This window comes from Dasypus novemcinctus, chromosome 23 (assembly GCF_030445035.2).
Source record: "Dasypus novemcinctus isolate mDasNov1 chromosome 23, mDasNov1.1.hap2, whole genome shotgun sequence".
Lineage (NCBI taxonomy): Eukaryota > Metazoa > Chordata > Mammalia > Cingulata > Dasypodidae > Dasypus > Dasypus novemcinctus.
The window spans coordinates 53,865,880-53,886,051 of NC_080695.1; the positions used below are offsets into that span (position 1 = coordinate 53,865,880).

Sequence of the window (20,172 nt, forward strand, 5' to 3'; positions counted from 1 at the left end):
ACAAAGGTAAGGGCTCCAAAAAACAAACAACAAAAAAGCTAGACACTTACTTTCTTTATTTTTTCTGAGGAGACCGGGGATAGTTTACACTCTGGTCCCCAGCAAAGGGGATGGTGCCTGCAGAGTTAATAAAGGTTAAGAAGTGGACAAAGATCACAGTCCTCCACACATAGCTCTCTCCAAATAGTTCTTGGGAGCAGCAACTCTGTGATGAGGGGGATGCCTTTATTTAGCTTGAGCATTTTTGTTTCGCTTTTTTTTTTTTTAAATAGCAGGAAGCTTTAGAGAAGATCCAGATTCAGTGATCAACTTGCCTAGGGTCTACAACATTCAGGGTCACGGTCCTGATGCTTAGAGAGCTGGGAAAGAGCAAGCTGGCCTTCCTGAGCACAATTCCCAGCTCTGGCTCTGCAGCTCACAGCCTGTTCCTGATGCCGCAGGTGAGCCCAAACTCAGGTTCCCATGTGGTCTACCCTGCCCAGCCAATTTATAGTAAAGTTTGACGTTTCTAACATCCAAGGTAGCTCCTTCTAATTTTCACTGAAAGTATCAGGTTTCTGGCTGTTAACTTTTGCTCTATTTCGTTTCTTGCTACCCATTATCCTTATCAAACAGGCACTAGGAGAAAGCTCCACGTTGACTAGTACAATGAGGCTAGATCCCTGCTATCCAGGAACTTTCATTCCTAGTGGGGTGGGGTTTGCCTGAGACTATAAGCAAGTCAACAAAGGAACACCAGTAAAAAAAGGTCAGACCAAGGTAAGTGCTTTGGAGATAATAAGGACAAAGAGCCCAGAGTATGATGGTTGGGCAGCAGCAGCTATGTTAGCATGAATGGTCTGAAAAGACCTCCCTCAAGAGGGGAGGCACAATTCTCATCACCAGCCTGGAGATACAAAAACAAAAATAAAAAAAGCAAATGTCTGGGGGGAAGATCATTCTAGAAAGGGCTAGCCAGTGCAAAGGCCCTGAACTGGGAAATAGTTCAGTTTATTAAAAAAACAGAGAAAAGCCAGTGTGGCTAATGCCTGGTTGAGATGATCAAAGGTGGGCATCAGACCAGGTGGGGACTTAGAGGTGAGGCACTTGCTTTTATTACAAATGCACTACAAAGGTACTGAAGTCTCTAGAAATTGAAAACTGCAAAACCAAGCAGAGTTTGAAAAGGTTCTTGGATAGCAATCACGTCTGAAGAGTCCAATGCCAAGAGCATCCCTAGTTAAATCAGGATACAGATGACTGCCACATCTGTCATGGGAAGGGTTAAAAGAGCAGGGAAATGACCACTTTACAACTGGCTCAGAATATCCATCCTAAATAATGGCAGCCAGTGGCAGAGTGCCAACCCTGACATAATCCCATACTCTGAGAAGCTGGGTGGAAGGAGGTGGGAGTAGGAGAAAGAACCATCGGTAACATCAGTCAACCTCACACTGTGCTATAGAAAACCCCAAATCATTCGCTTAAGCTTTCCTGCTGTTGGCACTGGAGGTACCTGGCCTATGAGAGAGATGAAAGAGTGCGGGCTTAGGTCAGACAGAACAGGGACCGAGTGCCGGCTCATCACCAGTGGACTGTCCTAGAGCAAACATAACCACTCCCTGCGGCTTCCAAGGAATGAAGCATCAGTCTCAGGACCAGCCTCATGTGGCTGCTGGGAGGATTAAATGAGATAATATGAGCAAAGGGCCCACCACCTGGCAGACACTCAAGTGGGGAACAGCCATAACAGCTGGGGACAGAACACCCCCAGCAGCAGCTCCCAGCCAACGGCAAAGGGGACTCAAGGAGGCACGTTCCACTCCATCTCCCAGAGGTCCAAGCTCAGTCACCTGTGGCAGTGACCAGCTCACGAGCGCACTTTTGACTGGCTGCCTTCTCTTCCCTATCTCACCTGCCCACCACCCAACTGGTACATCCTGGAATTTCCTTCCAAACATACTACCTGCACAGAGCCTTGCCTCCGGGTCTGTTTCTGCAGCTAGCACAGAAAGATTAGTCTTAAGCAGAATTTTTGTCTGTAACAGCAAGCTGCAGGGCATTTGTTCTACCGGATTAGATTCTGCTTGTGTGTCTCTGGGTCTCTGGGGTTTCAATTCAACAAATCTCAACATAACACAAGCAAAAAAAAAAAAAAAAAAACCACAAAAACCACCATGGATCTGGGGGGATTGAGTCGTCCTAACTTCTAAAATTCTCTAGGCCCACGTAGCCCACGTCATCTGTACTGCCTGACCTGGCCTGTTTGAGTCAAACTGACGAAGGCTCTCCCAGGAAAACCTCTCTGCAGTACAATGTCTGTGTGATCCACTGACTCTATAAATGTGTACGTGGCCGACGTGCTGCCTACTGAAGAAGCAGACCTAAAACTCATCTCTTATTTATCCTCTTATTGCCTCCTTAATGGACTCTCTCACTTGCTCACTCTCTCTACACACACACACACACACACACACACACACACCCGAGTCAGCCTTCCTGCTGGGCTTACCTTGCGAAAGGCACTGGTTGGCCAAGGCCACCTGACCAGAATGCAGGTAGAGGTTGAGCCGCGTGAAGATCCCCACGAGGGAGGGGATGGTGATGAAGCAGTAGGCGACACAGGCCTGGGGGAGCGGGGAGACATGCATTAGATCTGCCTGCCGCCACGGCCACTTCGCACTTGTCACTCACCTTATGCTTTCAAGTAAAAACACTTAAAACAGTGAAACACCTGCTGAGCCCCCGGGTTTCACTCTTGCTTCTGCGGTAGCTGACCACTCTTTTAGGATGGGGAGGGGGACGTGAGAGGAGCAATGCTGTATGAAAAGTAACTCTTCAACCCACGGGTTCTATGGTCATGGCAGATGGGGTTCACTGCCATGTCAGTTGCCCCTTCTTTGGAGCTGGTGTTTCTGCGTGATGGAACTGGACTCAGATGGGGTCTTTTTTCACAAGACTTTCATGCTACTTTACTGGAATTGTAGTTGGTGCTGGCGTTTAAGATATATCTAGGGGATTTGAATCTCTGGACTGACAATATGATAGCCACACCCTGAACCTCAACAGACTTCAACTCCTACACTCTGATTTATTGGACTTCCCCCACTCAGCTAACATGGAGTTGAAGAATGTCAACCACCACACCATGGAGCCTAGAGTGCCTACAACTGAAAGCAGGAGGATTGCATCCAGTATCCATGTGGAATCTAAGCCCCCTCTTGACATAGAAGTGCAATGGACACAACCAATCCGATGTCCACAGAGAAAATGTGGCATTGGTATGGGAAAAGTGGCTATGGTGGCTGCTGGGTGAGGGAATGGGAGGAAGAGATGAGATGTGGAGGCGTTTTCGGGACTTGGAGTTGTCCTGGGTGGTGCTTCACGGACAATTACGGGACATTGTAGATCCTCCCAGGGCCCACTGGATGGAACGTGGGAGAGTATGGGCTATGATGTGGACCACTGACCATGAGGTGCAGCGATACCTAGAGATGTACTTACCAAATGCAATGGATGTGTCATGATGATGGGAGAGAGTGTTGCTGTGGGGGGAGTGGGGGATGGGGGCGGTGGGGTTGAATGGGACTTCATATTTTTTTAATGTAATATTTTTTAAAAAATGAAAAAAAAAAAAGTAACTCTTCAGTCATCACGGGTCAACAGATACCACCTGATACTGATGAGTTAAGACAACAGCTGGGTAACCCAATTACGTTAAAATATGGAGGTAATGAGAAGAACAAATTGCTAAAAAAGAGTTTGAGGTGGTTGACTCTGAGAAGGGCATGAGGGGAGAAAGAGCAGAGCTGGGATGTATATTTTTTCCACTGTAATCGTTTTGGTCCTATTTCATTTTTAAAAATAGGGACATGTATTGCCTCGATAAAATTTTGAGCAGCATCATTGAGAGGCTGATTTTTTTCTCCCAAAGTTGAGCATAACATGACTCACCAGGGGTAAAATGGTATTAGGCCTTGCAAATAACAGGCACAAGCATGGAGGGAATTCGGCTGGCACACAGAAAACTCAAACCACTTCCTCACAATGCATATTAAAATTCAGATGGTGCATTAAAGAAAAAAATTCAGAAGGATCTGATCTTTTTTTTTGACAACATTAAGAAAATTGACCAGTCCACAGATACTTAAGGAAAAAACTGATCTGAGAAATCAATACTAAACCATTCTTATCATGACACTCTTGTCTTTTTCTGGGAATAGCAATTTAGTAACCTGAAAACAAAACATCTTATGGGAGTTCAAAGTGTGAATGTCCTAATCTTTTGAACATACCCGGACAAATGCAGCTGTCTTTCTGGAATGATTTCCTTTCATTACTTTTCTTGTTTCCATTGCCAACCGGTTCACACTCTAGATTTGTTAATAAATAAAACAGAAATGGTCATGAAATGACAGCGATTCAGATTAGGGTCTTCTACAGAGATTTGGACATGACCTCCTAGTTGATGAGAACAATCTATTATAATTGGTTCTGAGACTAGGTAGCACTAAACCATGAAATGCCAAAGGGGTCACGAGGCATTAAGGAAACATCTCCAAAAGGACTGAAGAAAAGTAACTCACTGAGCTGGTCGTGCCTATCAGCCTTGTTATAAATGACCATTTGCTGGGTTAATGAATCGCCAGGGTTCATTTAGTCCAGTTCCAGAAATCTCACACACTAAGCTTAGTGAGCTCAAGAGGAACATCTAAATCTGAGAGCAGACAATAGGATTTAACTACGTGAGACAAACAATAGTCAGTGGAAGAATAATTGCAGCCACATCCTCATTCGAAACGTACAGGCCCTGTCCTAAGAGCTGTCCATTCATTCTTAGCCCTCACCACTCTACCAGGTGGGAACTCTCAGCTCCCCCATTGCACAGATGAGGTCTCTGCATGGAGGGCCTCCGTTCAGGAAGGCTGAGTAACCTGATCATCAACTAACAGGTAAACAGAAGGGCTGCTCCTGAAATTTACACGAAGCAGCTGGGGAGCCAGAGGGAACCCTTGCACAGACAGGAAGTTTGGGCCTAAGGTTCCCTACTGTGCCCCAAGACACCCAGGGTGCTGCAGCAAACTCAGAGGAACCACATTTTTAAAAAGGGAAACAGCAATACTTAGTTGTTGAACATCTTGCAAAGCACGAGTTTGAGGTAGCTCACAGATTCAACACTGGACAGCATCACACTCCTTTTAATGGCACCTTATCTCTGCAAAGCTGGATTTTGGGTGGTTGCTGTGATAAAAAGGACTGCGCAAAGATGAGTGTGGATCAAGAAAGGAGGGTAGTGGAGTCCAATCTGACGCCGAGGTCTGAGAAGCTGTGCAGTGCCCAAAAGATGAACACACTGCACTGGATAGTAATTCTGGTTATTGATGAATGAAAAAAAAAGTACTTCTTTCAATTTATGTATACTGTTGTCTTGTTTCCTCAAATGACTACCAAGCTGTTAGGGCATAAGTCATTTGAGACTAACTGCTTAATAAACAGAACAGTAGTTTATTTCCTTCGGCCTGGGGGCACTGTAAAAAGTTACTGAGAGGCTCCATGAGACAACAAAGTTTAGGAACCTGGTTTAGGCAACAAAGGACTCCAGGTTAGTAGTTTTATAACTAATTAGTCAATGTAAGTCATTAACATTTTGGTGTGCAGAAATATAAACAAATTTCAGAGAAAATGCCATTGATAAAAGCCATCCAAAGATTTAAGCAGAGTTAGAGATCTTATTATTTATTATTACTTGAGAAACTACCTAGTACACCCTAGAAAATAGTAGCAACACAAAGCCAGATTAAGGTCGGTGCCTGGCATACAGGGAATCAGTAAGTCTTTGTTGAGAGAACGAAGGAATGAATGAAAATCCTTACGTGAATCAACTGCACAAGAACAGGTTCCAGATTGCAAAACATTGACCTGGCCTCAACATAAAAACTTAGCTGTTGCTCAAAATCACGGCCAAAGGAGACCTAGAATCAAGGAGAGAGATGTTGAGAAGGACAGAGGCACACAACTGAAAAGGTTTGTCCTGAGCTCTGTGTGTCTGGGCAAGGGCTGTGGTGACAATGACCCAGAAATCCCACAGATGTAAACGGCGGGAAATTTAAAGGGAACGCAGACACTCAACACGCACTGGGCTCTGCTCTATCTGGAAAGGCTTGACATTGCTCTGACCGGCGTTTGACTGATAGAAATGACCCTGTTACTATCCCATCCGTGACGGGAGCACTGGGCTGCACTATGAAGAGGCCAAAGGGAATAAACCAGAATTTCAAGATGTCAATAGGATTTTTCCAGGTTAGGAGGAAATCATTTAGGAAATGAAACAATGGAATTTTGCTGGTCAGCTGTGGCCTATTCACAGAACATAAATGTGGTTACTGGGAACCATTTGTCAGAGGGATTTTCCTAATAAAAGCTGCACCTTTCTGCTTGCGGATGGGGATTCTGTCCTCAGCAGCTCACTGGTGGCTGCCAGAATCATGGGCTGAAGTTTCTCTAACATTAAAACTCTTCTGCTATTTGTTCCAATTTATGAACAGCTGGTTAGTAGGACAAACTCCACGGCTCTATCGATCATTTTTGTTCAAAGGAGGTTTAACATGGCTATTTCCATTAGAGCTATAAGATTTCACATCTTACTTCCTCCTATTCTTTTCCACTATAACTTGGTGACTTTGAGATGCAGCCATAAAGATAAATACCACATGAACAGTATATAAACCAAGGGCATAGAAGGGTCACCGAGGAAATCCACAGGTACATTTCTCAACATGGACACTGAAAGGCTAACCCTGAATTTCCAACAACATTGATATTTTATCTGCATTGTCGGGGGGAGAGTTAAAATCAACACCCATTGTTGAACAAGTCACATTTTTAAGGTTATTTTCAAAGTGATCTGGTCGCTTTCACTTTGGCCTGCGTTGGCCCTGCCATTTCTATTAAAATGCAGGACCCCAGCAGCAGTGGGCATTTCAGCCTTGCACACCAAGGACTGAGGCAGACTGTTCTGGCCGTGATGGAGTGATGGACAGTTTTCAAAGATGGTTACACTAGCCCCTTCCATTCCACTTGTTCTTTTTTCAATTTTTTAAAATTTATTTTTATTTATTTCTCCCTACCCCCTCGTTGTTTTGCACTTGCTGTGTTTCTTCATCTTCTTTGCTTCTTTAGGAGGCACCAGAAACTGAACCCAGGACCTCCGATGTGGGAGGAAGGCACCTAATCACTCAAGTCACCTCCACTCCCTGCTTTGTTGTGTCTCTCTTTGTTTTTTCCTCGTGTCTCTTGTTGCATCATCTTGTCACATCGGCTCACTAGGCCTGCCTGTCATGTCAGCTTGCCATCCTGCTTGTCCTCTTTAAGAGACACCAGCAACCTCTGCTCCCTACTTTGTCTCTCATTATGTTTTTCTTCTTGTGTTTCTCATTGCATCATCTTGTTGTGGCAGCTTCCCATGCCTGCCTGTCGCGCCAGCTCACAGTATTCTTTAGGAGGCACTGGGAACTGAACCAGGGACCTCCCATGTGGTAGGCAGGAGCCCAATCACTTGAGTCACATCCACTTCCCCCAGTTGTCCTTTTACAATGTCCCTTGGCCACTCTTCCCATCAAAAGGAGGCATCTTTTTCCCCTCTGTACCATCGAGGCAGGCCCTGTGACTTGCTTTGACCAACAAAATGCAGTGTATGTCCCTGTGTGCCTTCTGGGCCTTCAAAGTCCTTGTGCCTTCCAATTTTGCGCCCGTGAAAGCTGATACCAGGGAAGAGCACTCAGCTAAGATGATGGAATGATGAGAGAATGCGGGGAGAGGAGGAGGTCAGGCAGAAGGGGACTGCCGCATCTGGCCCATAACCAGCACCAAGGCCCCAAGCACATAAGTGAGGCCAGCCCAGATCTACCAGTCCCGGTCTTGCCTCCATACCCCCCAAATTATCACCTTGTGGAGCAGCACGGCTACCTGGCTAACCCACAGAATTGTAAGAATTAATAAAGCCCGATGACTTCAGGCCACCAAGTTCTGGGACAAGTTACGCAGCAACAGATAATGGAAACAGATGGGGGCATCCCTGGGCCTCTGCCCACCCAGCATCCACTGCACCGTCATCCAGTGATGGCCCGCCAGCTGCTCCAGGAAAGCCCCCCTCCCCGCTCGTGGCCCACGTCACTCAGGCAAACCAGGCCTGGCCAAGTGGACTGCTGACTCCCCCTCGCCAAGGCAATTCCTTCAGGGCTGTGCCATGGCCCAAGTTAATCTAAGGAGGGAATGGAAACCTGGAGCTCTGAGGAGGAGCCAGCAGCCTGACAGGGAAGCAGCGGAGCAGAGGGCCAAGCTGAAGACAGACGGGCAGCAGGTCCTCACGACACCACTGGAGACCCCAAGTCCAGCTGCTCCTTTGGAGGTCCGTCCCTGGACTTTTATGACTTATGAGCCAATAAATTCCCTCTCCCATCCTTTATATTTTCCTTGAGCCAGTCTGTCTTGGCTCTCTTTGCCCCCTGGGGAGAACTGACTAATATGACATTTTCTAATTTCATCTTATCTCAATACAAATGAAAAGCACCAGGGAACATAATGTTAACTGCTTTCATCAGAACACAGATAAACAATTACATCACATTTCCAAGTGCACTAAAATTCCTTCCCCAATACTTACCATTTTTATAAATCCATTAATCAAATGTGCCAGCATTCTTTTCTCGTCCTCAAGAGTGAGTGCACTAAAATCAATAATTGTACATAATTAACACTGAGGGAATAAATGAAAGTTTCTAAAGAAAGAAATACATAAAAAGTAAGCAATTTAACAAGTAAGAACATTTTGCATTTTCTAGGTTTTAAAAAATCCCAACTGGGGGAAGGTGACAAGGAAAATATAGGTTTAGTAGATATGGAGTGTTTGTAAGTAAAATAAAATTAACAAAAACAAAACCAAAAAACTTCCCAACAGGCTGTATGTTTTCCTTCTGTAGAAAATATGTAATTTAAATGAACATAATTTAAGTGTGTTTCTCATCTTCCTCTGTGCCAAAGATGCCATTCTCAGGAAATATTTATTAACCAGGGAAAGAGAAAGCAACTTGGTCTTCTTTGAACTATGGGCAGCAAGCTCTAACTTCCAATTCTGTATTTGAGAGAAATTGTGTTCAGCAAGATTTTATAAAAAATTTGAAACATACAGCAAAGTTGAGAGAATCTGACAGTGAACACCCAAGATTCTAGTAGTAACATTTTATAATATTTGCTTTATCATTATCTTTTCCCCTCTACATCCATTGATTCAGCTTATTTTTGGGAGATGTATTTCAAAGTAAATTGTAGACTTCAGTGCACTTCTGCTTAATAAAATTTAACACAAAAGTAAATAAGAAAATGATAAGACCTTATTATAGTTTTGATTATACATGTGAAGGCTTATAAAGGATTGTCCAGGATTATTTTTAAGAAATTTAAGTGCATGGAGAAAACAGGAATCGTTTGTTCTAGGAGGAGAATGCATTTTGGCAAAGGTTGTAAACTGTCCTCCAACAATACAATGTTCTCTTTCACCTTTGGGGACTACACTTCGCAGCCTCTCTTGCAGCTAGGCAGAGCCATGTGACAGCTCCAGCCAATGGGACAACAAGGTCAATGCTGTGTGTACCTTCTAGGTCTCATCCCTGCAAGCAATGCCTGCAGACTGGAAGGCGGACGAGGTCGAGGTAAGCTGGCTTCCACCAGGCCGTCAAGGACAACACCCCGGGGGGACAACAGAGTGGCAAGACAGAAGGAACCTGAGTCCCTGGATGACATTCTGAGGCTCTAGTCCGACCTTTTGACTCCATAACTACTCATACTTTTGCATGAGAGAGAAATAAACCTTCTATTTTAAGACACTAACTTTCTGAATTTTCTGTGTGCCTTTATTTCTACTTTTGTCTACCTAAAATCTACCAGTTCCACTTATTATGAAAAGTCTTGAAACTGTGATTTTTGTAAATACCCACAAATTTGAAAGCACTAAGAGTCAGAGAAATAGATGATTCTAAAATGAAAAGAAATATAATTCATCTTCTTGCTAATTAAATTCTCAATTCTTGTAACATTTTCCAGTAAATCAAGCTCCTATGTTTAAAAATTCTTTGGGAACTAAAATTTAATTCACAAATAAGGATAAATTGCCTTTAAGCACAGTCAAATGGAAACGTAAAAAAAAAAAATTTTTTAACACAGTCAAATGGAAACGTAAAAAAAAAAAATTTTTTAAAGCTAGAAAGCAAAGGAGTGATAATTTGGCCTTTGACCCAAAGGCACGTCTAGTGCAACATTCTGAGCCTCAAATATACTGAACAAATAAAGTCATTCTCATAAGGAATGTAAGCAATTTCATATGAATTTCAAATAATTGGCGAATAATGAGATGAAATTAAAATGATCTGTTACTGTATGAGTGAGCTCATTATCATACTATTTGCTGCTCTCAAAGTCTCCTGGAGACCTGGAATTTGAGTTCACTTGGATGAAATCAGTCCTTTTCTCCCAACAGAAAACCCTTTGTAACAACATCTGCCATCTCATTTTCTCAAGAAGATTCCTCTCAGCTCCCTCCTCTCCTGGTCTGGAATGTCCCCGTTAGCAAGAATTTTAAAAGACCCAATAAAGCAACATTGTCTACAGTGGCAGCTTAAAGCAGTAGTTCTGGAACAGAATATTAGGTGGTATTCAGCCCCAGTCCACATCACGTTTCGACTTTCAACGTTGCTTACTTCACAGAGTCATGCATGGTCTTACAAATGTGCAACAGGGCATTCAGGATGACAGGGTCCTTGGTGGGCTCTTGCTGATGCCTAAGAAACAACGATAACAGACAAAGCTCTGTCCACTGAAGGCAACGGAAAGAAAGCAAAGATTTGGTTTGCACCTTCTGTACATATTTGAGAAGCAGCAAATGATCTGACTGGCATTTAACACGAGGCAGTTTGCCCGTAATGAGCAATGTTCTAGTTTGCTCTTCTCTTTTTCAAATAGCAAGTTTGCTCTTCTGCACATTTACAGCTTCTCCTATCTGCAAAGTCATGGTAAAAGAGCTACATTTTCTAAATCAGGCAAATGGCATACCGGTTTTCATACTACGTTTCTTATACTCTCTGAATTGTCCACAACCTGTCTATAACTGTGTTAAGTGCCAGACAAAATTATTAATTTGGTTTTTCAAATAATATAAAAGAACAAACTCATATACAATAAGCCTTTATATAAATAAAGTAGGTATATTTGCTCAAGCATATGGAATTAATCTTCTAGAAAAATAACATGGGAAAGCTTAAAACATCTAACTCAATTTTCCAAACTCTGGATGAGTTCCAGCTAACATTTTTTTTTACCATAGCTACTACATACTTAATATTTAATACTTTTTTTGGTACTTAACCCCTGTCCTAAAAAAAAGAATATATATGAAATCACATGTTAAACAGGCTAATTATGTACTTTTTTCCCCCAATATACTTAAAAATAAATAAATAACTTTAAAAAAATCTCTCCATGTGCCAGCTCAAATTATTTTATGTATCACCAACAGTAGGCAGTTTGGGGAAACAGATTTAATCAACTGAAAAAAAAAAGGAAAATTTGAAAACTGATCACAAATTAATGAGCTATAATCTAAGCACTGAAAAGAGAAAACTTTCTAGCTCTGGTACCTTGATAAGTGTGGCTTTCTTCTGATTTTTAAAAAATGTCACTCCCTAAGGAGTCCATCAAAAGACTGCTCCTTCCAAAACCATATCAGAGTAAAATGTGGGTGCTGGGCAGGTTCCTTCTAATTGCTACTTGGTCTTTTTAAGCACGAATGATCAACTTTATCTTAACTATTGTTTTAAACGTGGTTTTCCTTCCAATGTGTTTGTAGGTAAGAAATACAATCCCTTTGCTAGTGCTAGTCCTCGATGTACAGAGATGGACTTCCTATCGGGAGATTTCACGGGCCCTCGGTCATCGGGCCTCTGACTACCTTTCGTCACACTTACTTGATGAAGGCTTCCATGATGCATTTGCACACCTCCACCCGCACACTCTCTTTTTGGAACATGTCTAGAAATGGCAGAAATTTTTCCTAAAAAAAAAAAAAAAGCACTCTACGTGTGAATTTGTACAAGTTACTTATGGCAGAAATCTGTGGAGCGCTTTTTCTTTGGAGGTCAAAAAAAGTAGAAGAGGTGCTGGCTCTCCGAGGTGGGTTAGAACTGGACCCACCTGAAAGGAGACAGATCTGAAGGGGTTTTATTATTCTTAAAACAATTTACTGTCCTGCGACTGCATAGTAAAGGAAACCAGAGGAGGGAAGGAAGCCAGGGAAGAGGGGAGCTCAGGGAAAGGGCAGAGAACAGAACTGCACGTAGAATCATCTGGCTCGTGCTTCCCCAAGGTGCTGCAGCAAACTCACAGAGGTGTCACAGAATAATTTGACACTTTGAACATAAACTCTGTCAGGCACCAAGACAACTACTAGTTCAAGGTATTTCATTGTTCCAACAGTAGAGTATAGAAGAAAAAGCCAGAAACTGTTCTGAACATCAATGTGGAAAAGGAGATGAGGGTAGGTACCCAATTTGATTGCCAGGTTTGAGAAGTTGTACAGTGCCCAACAGGTACATACATCCCATTTATAAGTGATGCATGAAGTTTATAAAAATAGTATTTTACTTTCAATGCATATGTATTTTTTTCCCCAAATAGCTGCTAAAGTTTTTAGGACATAAATACTTACTAAGTTGTTTAGACCTAACTACTGTATGAAAGGAACTGGTAAGTATTTCTATGAACCTGGAGCACAATGGAAAAATTACCAAGACACAAAAGGCACCAGGGACCAAGAAAGTTGGGAACCTCTGACCTAGTGACAGATTTCCAAAGATCATTAAGAAATGTTACTTACCACTGAGAAAAGAACTGAGAAATCATGGAAGTAGGCAATAACTTTCTTAATTATTGCTTGAAGCTGAGAAACAAAAAAATACATTGTTTTTAATAAAATAATGAGTAGTTATAGAAAGGCAACCCTCTTTCATACAATTACAATTATAATACGGTGAACCCCGAATTGCTCAAGGAGCGGGAATCATGGGTAAGGGAGGCCTTGTCACAGTCTGAGGTTGCCCACCTTACTCTACTGGAATCTGGGGGAAGCAACTCCTCCTTGTCCTGCCTCAATTTCCTTATCTGTGAAATGGAGACAAAGCAGGACCTATCTTATGAGGGCACTATGAGGATTAAATGGATGGCACATGGAAAGTGCTTAGAGCTATGCCTGCCCCTCAGACAGTGCTCCATTAATGGCAGAGGTCACTGTCATTTGCAGCAAACATAAACTGTTTTTGTAAAGGGCTCTGCCACTGCAGTGTGAAATAAGCCACTGACAATATGTAAACGAGTGTGTGACTGTGTCTCAATAAAACTTTATTTACAAAAACAGGTGGTAGACTGGACACAGCCCCATTCCAGCCCACTGTAGCCCTGTGCTGCTTGGCTACTTCAGAGAACCACTGGTGGACCACTGCCAGCAGGGTCAAAAGCACGGGTCTGCGCCAGATGTCAGGGCACAGAGGACCTTTGCACCTCACTGGGAGTTGTACACAGTCATGACAGAAAGGATGACAGGGCTTTGCCCAGGAGAACAAAAGAGGGACTTTTTCTAAATAAAATGTACCCCCCTGACCCTGACTGCTGTCAAAAAGAGAAAATTTACTTTCAAGAACTTCGCTTGTCCTAAATCATCTGCAAAGGAAATTGCTATGATCTAAATAACACCTCTCATTGAGAGAAACTTGCCTCATCTCCTACTTCAGTAGCTTACTGGGACAATCAAGTAAAACAATATGAAAAGACCTTCAAAACTGATGGACAATCAATACTTCAAGGTACAGCATTAGCATACTGCAGGATTATCTGGGTAAAACCATTTCAGAAACTTTATCCAGAACAACAAATCCTTGTAGAACAGGAAACTTTTTAAAAACTTAAGTATAGTTACACATCACACCTTTCCTCATTTCAAAATTAGAGCTTTTTCCTTCAACATTTCTTTTGAAAATGTTCAAACATCAAGAAAATGGGAAAAATTATACAACCAATGCCCATTTAGAGTCTACAATTGTTCACATTTTGCCACATTTGCTCCTTGCCTATAGATCCAATAATGCTAGAATTTGTAAACACACAATCCACAGGCAATTTTTGTTCTTCATTTTGAAATAATTTCAAATTTGCAGAAAAGTTGAAAGAATAGTATAGTAGAGGGAACTCCCATATACTCTTTACTCCAAAACACCAATTTTTAACATTTTTTCCCAAAGTGACTTGATCATTCGCTCCCATTATAAAACATTTCTTTCCCCTGAACCATATGAGAATAGGTTACAAACACCACGCCTCTCCCCCCTTAATATTTTAGTGTTATTTCCTAGAATAAGGATATTCTCTGACATTTTCACTGCACTGTTATCAAATTCAAGGGAATTTAACACTGACATAATCACAACACTTTTTAATCTAATCTATCATCTATATTTCAGTCTCATCAGTTGTCTCAATAAGCCCTACACAGCATTTCCCCCCTCCCTTCAGTGCAGGTCATTTCATGCACTGTACTTCTTTTTCAGGTCCCTTTAGCCAGTGTCAATCTGGAAGAGTTGCTCAGCCTGTTTTTTTCATTCAAGACACTGATAGTTTTGAAGAGTACAGGCCAACGGCTTTACAGCCTGCTCCTCCCTTTGGGCTTGCCTGACTTTGCCCCATGATTAGATTCAGGTTGTGTGGAATGCTAGTCAGGGACGCTGTGTCTCTCAGGTCTGGGGACACAGGGTGTTCATCGGTCCCTTGTTGTTCATCGGTCCCTTGTTGGTGGTACAAATTTTGATCTGGTGGTCGAGGGCCTGCCCAATGTCTTCACTATATGGTCACTTTTGTTCCCCTTGCAATGAATACCTGCTCTAGGGGAAGACCTTACAAAATATGCCAAGATCCAGCTCTTCACTGAAGCCCCCCCCCGCACCTCTAGATCCAGCACCTATTCATGATTCTTGCCTGACCTTGTCTTTATTATAATGGCTGCAAAATGGAGATTTTCCAATTCACCTTTCTCAACTGGCATTCTACTATAAGGAAGAGCTCTTCACCCCTCCCCCAAACTTCTCCCTCATTGATTTATCTATTCATTATCAGGAGGAACTCATGGTTTCCCATTTCATTCAGTGGATTATAATCCATTACTATCCTTATTTACATGCTCAAATTGTCCCAACCAGAGCCCATGGGAGCCCCTCCAAGCTGTCTCGTGCTTTTTCACATGTCCCCAGTTTTTGAGCACGTCCTTACTTTCCTGCATGCGCGCACATGCGCACACACACACATACACAATGTTCTAGGCTCATCTGGTACCTTCTCTGTGTCCGCCCTGAGGTAAGCCGGTTTCCCAGAGACCCATGCAGCTTAATTTCCTTGATTAAACCCTCACTTAAGCCAAGGAGCTTTCTGCTCTCCTCAATGCTGGCTAAGCCCTGGGCAACTTTTAGTAATTGCTTTTAGATGATACAGAATAATTTCTTCTTCCTATTATATACTTCTCTCTCTTAGGAGTACATTCCTTTAAAATGTTTACGTTCTCTAAAGGTTTCCATTTGGTCTCCAGCAGTTAAGATTTTTTTAAGTATTTCTCCACAAAATTTCTAATGCACACTATCAGTTTTCTTGTGTGCCAAAGGTCTTGACAATCGACAAGCATATGAGCCCCCTCTTCTATACTCTTTATTTATTCAAGAATATTTATTTACCCAGGGAAAAGGATGTGGCTCAACCAACTGGGCTCCCGCCTACCATATAGGAGGTCCAGGGTTCGATGCCCAGGGCCTCCTGGTGAGGGCAAGCTGGTCCCTGCGGCGAGCTGGCCCATACGGAGTGCTGGCCCACACTGGAAGGCCATCCTGCGCAGGAGTGTCTCCCTGCGTGGGAATGCCGCCCAGCACAGGAAAGCTGCCCTAAGCAGAAGTGCCAGCAAATGCTGAGAGCTGACGCAGCAAGATAACATAACAAGAGACACAGAGAAGAGAAAATAAGAAGATGAAGCAGAAAAGGGAGCTGAGGTGGTTCAAGAGAGTAATCGCATCTCTCCCACTCCAGAAGGTCCCAGGATTGGTTCCTGGAGCCGCCTAATGAGAATACAAGCAGACACAGAAGAACGCACAGCAAATGAACATAAAGAACAGACAATGGGGGGTGGGGGAGAGAAATAAATAAATCTTTAAAAAAACAAAACAAAACAAAACAATATTTACTCAGAGCCTGCTTTGTACTAGGCATTATGCACAACCATGAACTGTTGGTAACACACTGAGTAAAACATCAGGTAGTCAGTGGCTGCTCCGTAAATAGTAATGATGAGCCAGTTTAATTAGCAAAAGGGGAAAATTTCTTAAATTAATGAAATGTAAAAATTCTAAAATTCTTATAAGAAAATGTATCTAACATTGTATACTAAGTGAAGTTCAAGGTCAGTCTCAGTGACTTACTGAGGGGCAGAGTGGCATGATGTGAGCAACTTATTCTCAAGTGATTCCAAAAAACAATTTACGTTCACACATGTTGTTTTAGTAAGCCAAAGGGGTGCTGATGCAAAATACCAGAAATTGGTTGGTTTTTATAAAGGGTATTTATTTGGGGTAGGAGCTTACAGATAACCAGGCCATAAAGTATAAGTTACTTTCCTCACCAAAGTCTATTTTCACGTGTTGGAGCAAGATGTCTGTTGACATCTGCAAGGGTTCAGGCTTCCTAGGTTCCTCCTTTCCAGGGTCTTGCTTCTCTGGGTTCAAGGTTCCTTTCTTCCCAGGGCTTGCTTCTCCCTGGACTCAGGGTTTCTCTCTTCCTGGGGCTAGCTTCTCTTTACTGTGCGTGCTTACTTCCTGGGGTTCTAGCTTAAGGCTTCAACATCAAACTCCAACATCAAAACTCCAACATCAAAAACCCTTAACTCTGTCCTTTGCCATGCCTTTTATCTGTGAGTCCCTACCCTTTGGTAGGTGAGGTCTCAATGCCCTACTGGCATAAGAGGTTTACATAATTAATTAATCAAGTAAACCTATGAATCCAATATAATCTAATATGCCCAGAGGAGAAATCAGTTTACAAACATAATCCAATTATTTCTTTTTGGAATTCATCAATAATATTAAACTACTACACTCCACCCTCTGAATTCCAGAAAGACATTACAATATTAAAAAAAAACCTTAAATCAGTTACAATGCAAGTACTAAATCATATCACAATCAATTTAAAGAAATACAGTTTGTCTTGGGACAAAGTCCTGTCTGCTCTAGACCTTTGAAACTTATAAAACAATTCGTCTATTTCCAATATACAAATGGACAAAGGATAAACATTTCCCTTATAATAAAGAGAAATTGGGAGATAAAGATGAGTCATGGTTTCTCTATAGTTCAGTAGACCTGCAGGGAATCCTCTGTCACATTTCAAAGACTGGGAGCCTTTCTTAAGAAGATGGTTTCTTCTCCTTGGGGCCATATGGGGACCGACCCTTTCCACCAGCTTGCCCAATGGCCATTTTCTTGATTCCACCCTCATTTAGCACCTGGGTGTCAACCAAGCTCCAGACCGCTCCCTCCAAGAGAGTTGGGGTGATTGCCACACCTTACCCAATCTTTGGGTTAGAGTCTTAACCCCCGTAGTACTGTGACATGGAGGCAACATTCCCCCTAGTCTTTGGCATACAGGCCCAACCCTCTCGGAACAACGAGTTGACCACCTGTCCTTCCCAATCCTTTGGGGAATGTGTTCTACCCTCTTTATACCCTGGGACAGCAAAACTCTTCCAGAACATCAGGCGGGAACATCCACCCTCTTCAACTGCTGATGCAAACTCACCCTATTTGTACACATGGGTAGGGTTCTTCCCTTGGCCCAAGGTGATGTCCTAATTCCAGACCTCAGCTTCCATCGTTTTCCTCTTGAAGTTATTTCCCCTTCAATCTCTCCTTTCCATGTCCCTTTTATTCCAGGCTGACAGTAGTTTTGTTCATATAGTTCTCTCAAAATGTCTGTTGGTTTAGCATGCAGGAAGCAGGGGTCCAAGCCATCAGACAGTAGGACTTTCCACAAGTCTTTCTAATATAACAGCATCTTCAATCCTGATTTACAAGTTCCAAGTTTAGTTAAGTCCTCCAGTGGGGCACTTTCATCTGGGAGCTTGATTTCCAGAGGCTTGGAATTTCCAAAATCAGTTTCTGTTTTCTTTGTGCCCGACAGTTCAGTCCTCAACATATGGCTCTCATCTAGCATTTTGCTATAAGCTGCAAGCAGAAGCCAAGCTGCACTCTCTGGGTTTACTTTGGAAATTTCTTCAGCTAAATGCCCAGGCCTGTCATTTTCAAATTCTACCTTCCATAAAACACCAGGAGTTAATCTTGCTAAATTCTCTCCAACTTTAAAAAATGGATTGCCTTTCCTCCAGATTTCAATAATAGTTTAATCATTTACTTCTAAGGCATCATAAAAAGTCTCTTTAGCATCCATATTGCTATCAACAGTCTCTTCAAGGCATATATCTGTTTATATGTGTACAATGTACATGTGTATATATTTGTGTGTAAACACATACACAGAATGATGATAATAAAGCAGATATGGCAAAATGTTAGTGGTCGGTAAATCTGGACAAAGGTTCTATGGGCATTCTTGGTACTATTCTTTCAACTTTCCCGTAAGCTTGAATTTATTTCCAAATAAAAAGCTGGTTTAAGCGAACAAAAGGGAGGCACCTTATGCATTGGTGGTGGTGATAATGAAGTTTATTCAGCATTTATCATGTGCCAAGCAACTATGCCCAGACATTCCATATCACAACTCATTTAATCCTCCCAATGACTTGGAAGAGAGACTATTATTATGCCCATTTTACAGGTGAAAAAACCGAGGCACAGCAAGATTAAGTAATGGGACTAAAGGGCACTAGGCTAGGATTCAAACCCAGGACCATCTGACTTTATGGCCCAACCCATGCAAGAGGCCTATTTAGGTCAAGAGAAGAACATTCCTAACTGTGTTGAAATGAGAAATACAAGTCTGTTACCTGAGGGTAGGAATCTTCAAAAGCACGATCTGGGGTCATGTGCTTGATGACATCAGCCAGGACCGTGTTCACCTCTCGTTTCTAAGTGGGAAAACAAACCAAACTGGTGTAAGACACTCATCACAGGTTTTGATTGTCCTCTTCTTCCTCATCTGTAAAATGGGCCCATGCCAGAGTTTAATGAGCATTAATGGGAAAGAAAACATAATGGCAACTCTTTATAGAGCACTTGCTATGTGCCAGGCACTTCACCTAGAAGCCTCAAAGCAACCTTGTCAGGAGGTTATTAATGTTCTCCTAGCTCCAGAGTCCAAGTTTGAGATGAGAAATATGTAAAGGAGCCTGGTACGTTCCAGTTTACCAGAAAGCAAGGAAGGTGTCAAAGCCTACTGAGGGCATGGCAAAAGGACTTGGAGGGGAGCAGACGTAGCTCAAGTGGTTGAGCGCCTTCTTCCCATGTACAAGGTCCTGGGTTCAATTCCCACTACCTCCTGAAAACAAAAACAAAACAACAAATGAAAAAACCAACTCTCAGTGGGGAGCAGATGTAGTTCAGTTGTTGAGTGCCTGGTTCCCTTGTACAAGGTCCTGGGTTCAAGCCCCAGTACCTCCTTTAAAAAAAAAAAAAAAAAAAGGACTCAGAGCCAGCCTGAAATGGCACCCCCTGGACAAAGATAGGACAACTTGCACCTCAGGAAGAATAATATAACTGCAACGAAATGAAACATAACAAGGATGTTTCAATTTGTGCATTCCTAAATGCAAACAGCAACTCCCACTCACTGGTCACCTTTGGGGATGCCAGGGGACCTATTCTTTATTCAAAAAACTAATAAACAAGGACAGAAAACAAGTGTCAATCCTGCCTTTCCAGTACAAACTGGACCTCAGAGTAGCCAAAACTGCCGACAGGGGAGCTTCTCTCTAAACAAGTATTCCAGTTAATCAATAAAGAAGGACTACTACACTATCACCATTTTGCAACCCCTAATAAACTATGAGATCCGGGCAATGAGCTTCAATGGTGCTCCCACCTTGGAGGAAGGGACAACCAGATGTCTCCC

At 42.6% G+C, this 20,172-nt stretch overlaps 1 protein-coding gene across 5 annotated transcripts in view; it reads right to left on the minus strand.

Moving 5' to 3' along the window:
• The window catches only part of VPS35L (VPS35 endosomal protein sorting factor like), a 121,406-nt gene that overhangs the window by 39,176 nt on the left and 62,058 nt on the right, over nt 1–20,172 (minus strand). For all 5 annotated transcript variants that reach the window (XM_058286359.2, XM_071211313.1, XM_071211312.1 and 2 more), the window contains 8 exons: nt 19,109–19,189; nt 12,902–12,964; nt 11,994–12,079; nt 10,731–10,811; nt 8,642–8,705; nt 5,853–5,951; nt 4,275–4,352; nt 2,492–2,606 (listed from right to left, as the gene is read on the minus strand). In XM_058286359.2, the coding sequence (XP_058142342.1) occupies nt 2,492–2,606; nt 4,275–4,352; nt 5,853–5,951; nt 8,642–8,705; nt 10,731–10,811; nt 11,994–12,079; nt 12,902–12,964; nt 19,109–19,189 (667 nt within the window). The remainder of the gene's footprint in view (nt 1–2,491; nt 2,607–4,274; nt 4,353–5,852; nt 5,952–8,641; nt 8,706–10,730; nt 10,812–11,993; nt 12,080–12,901; nt 12,965–19,108; nt 19,190–20,172) is intronic.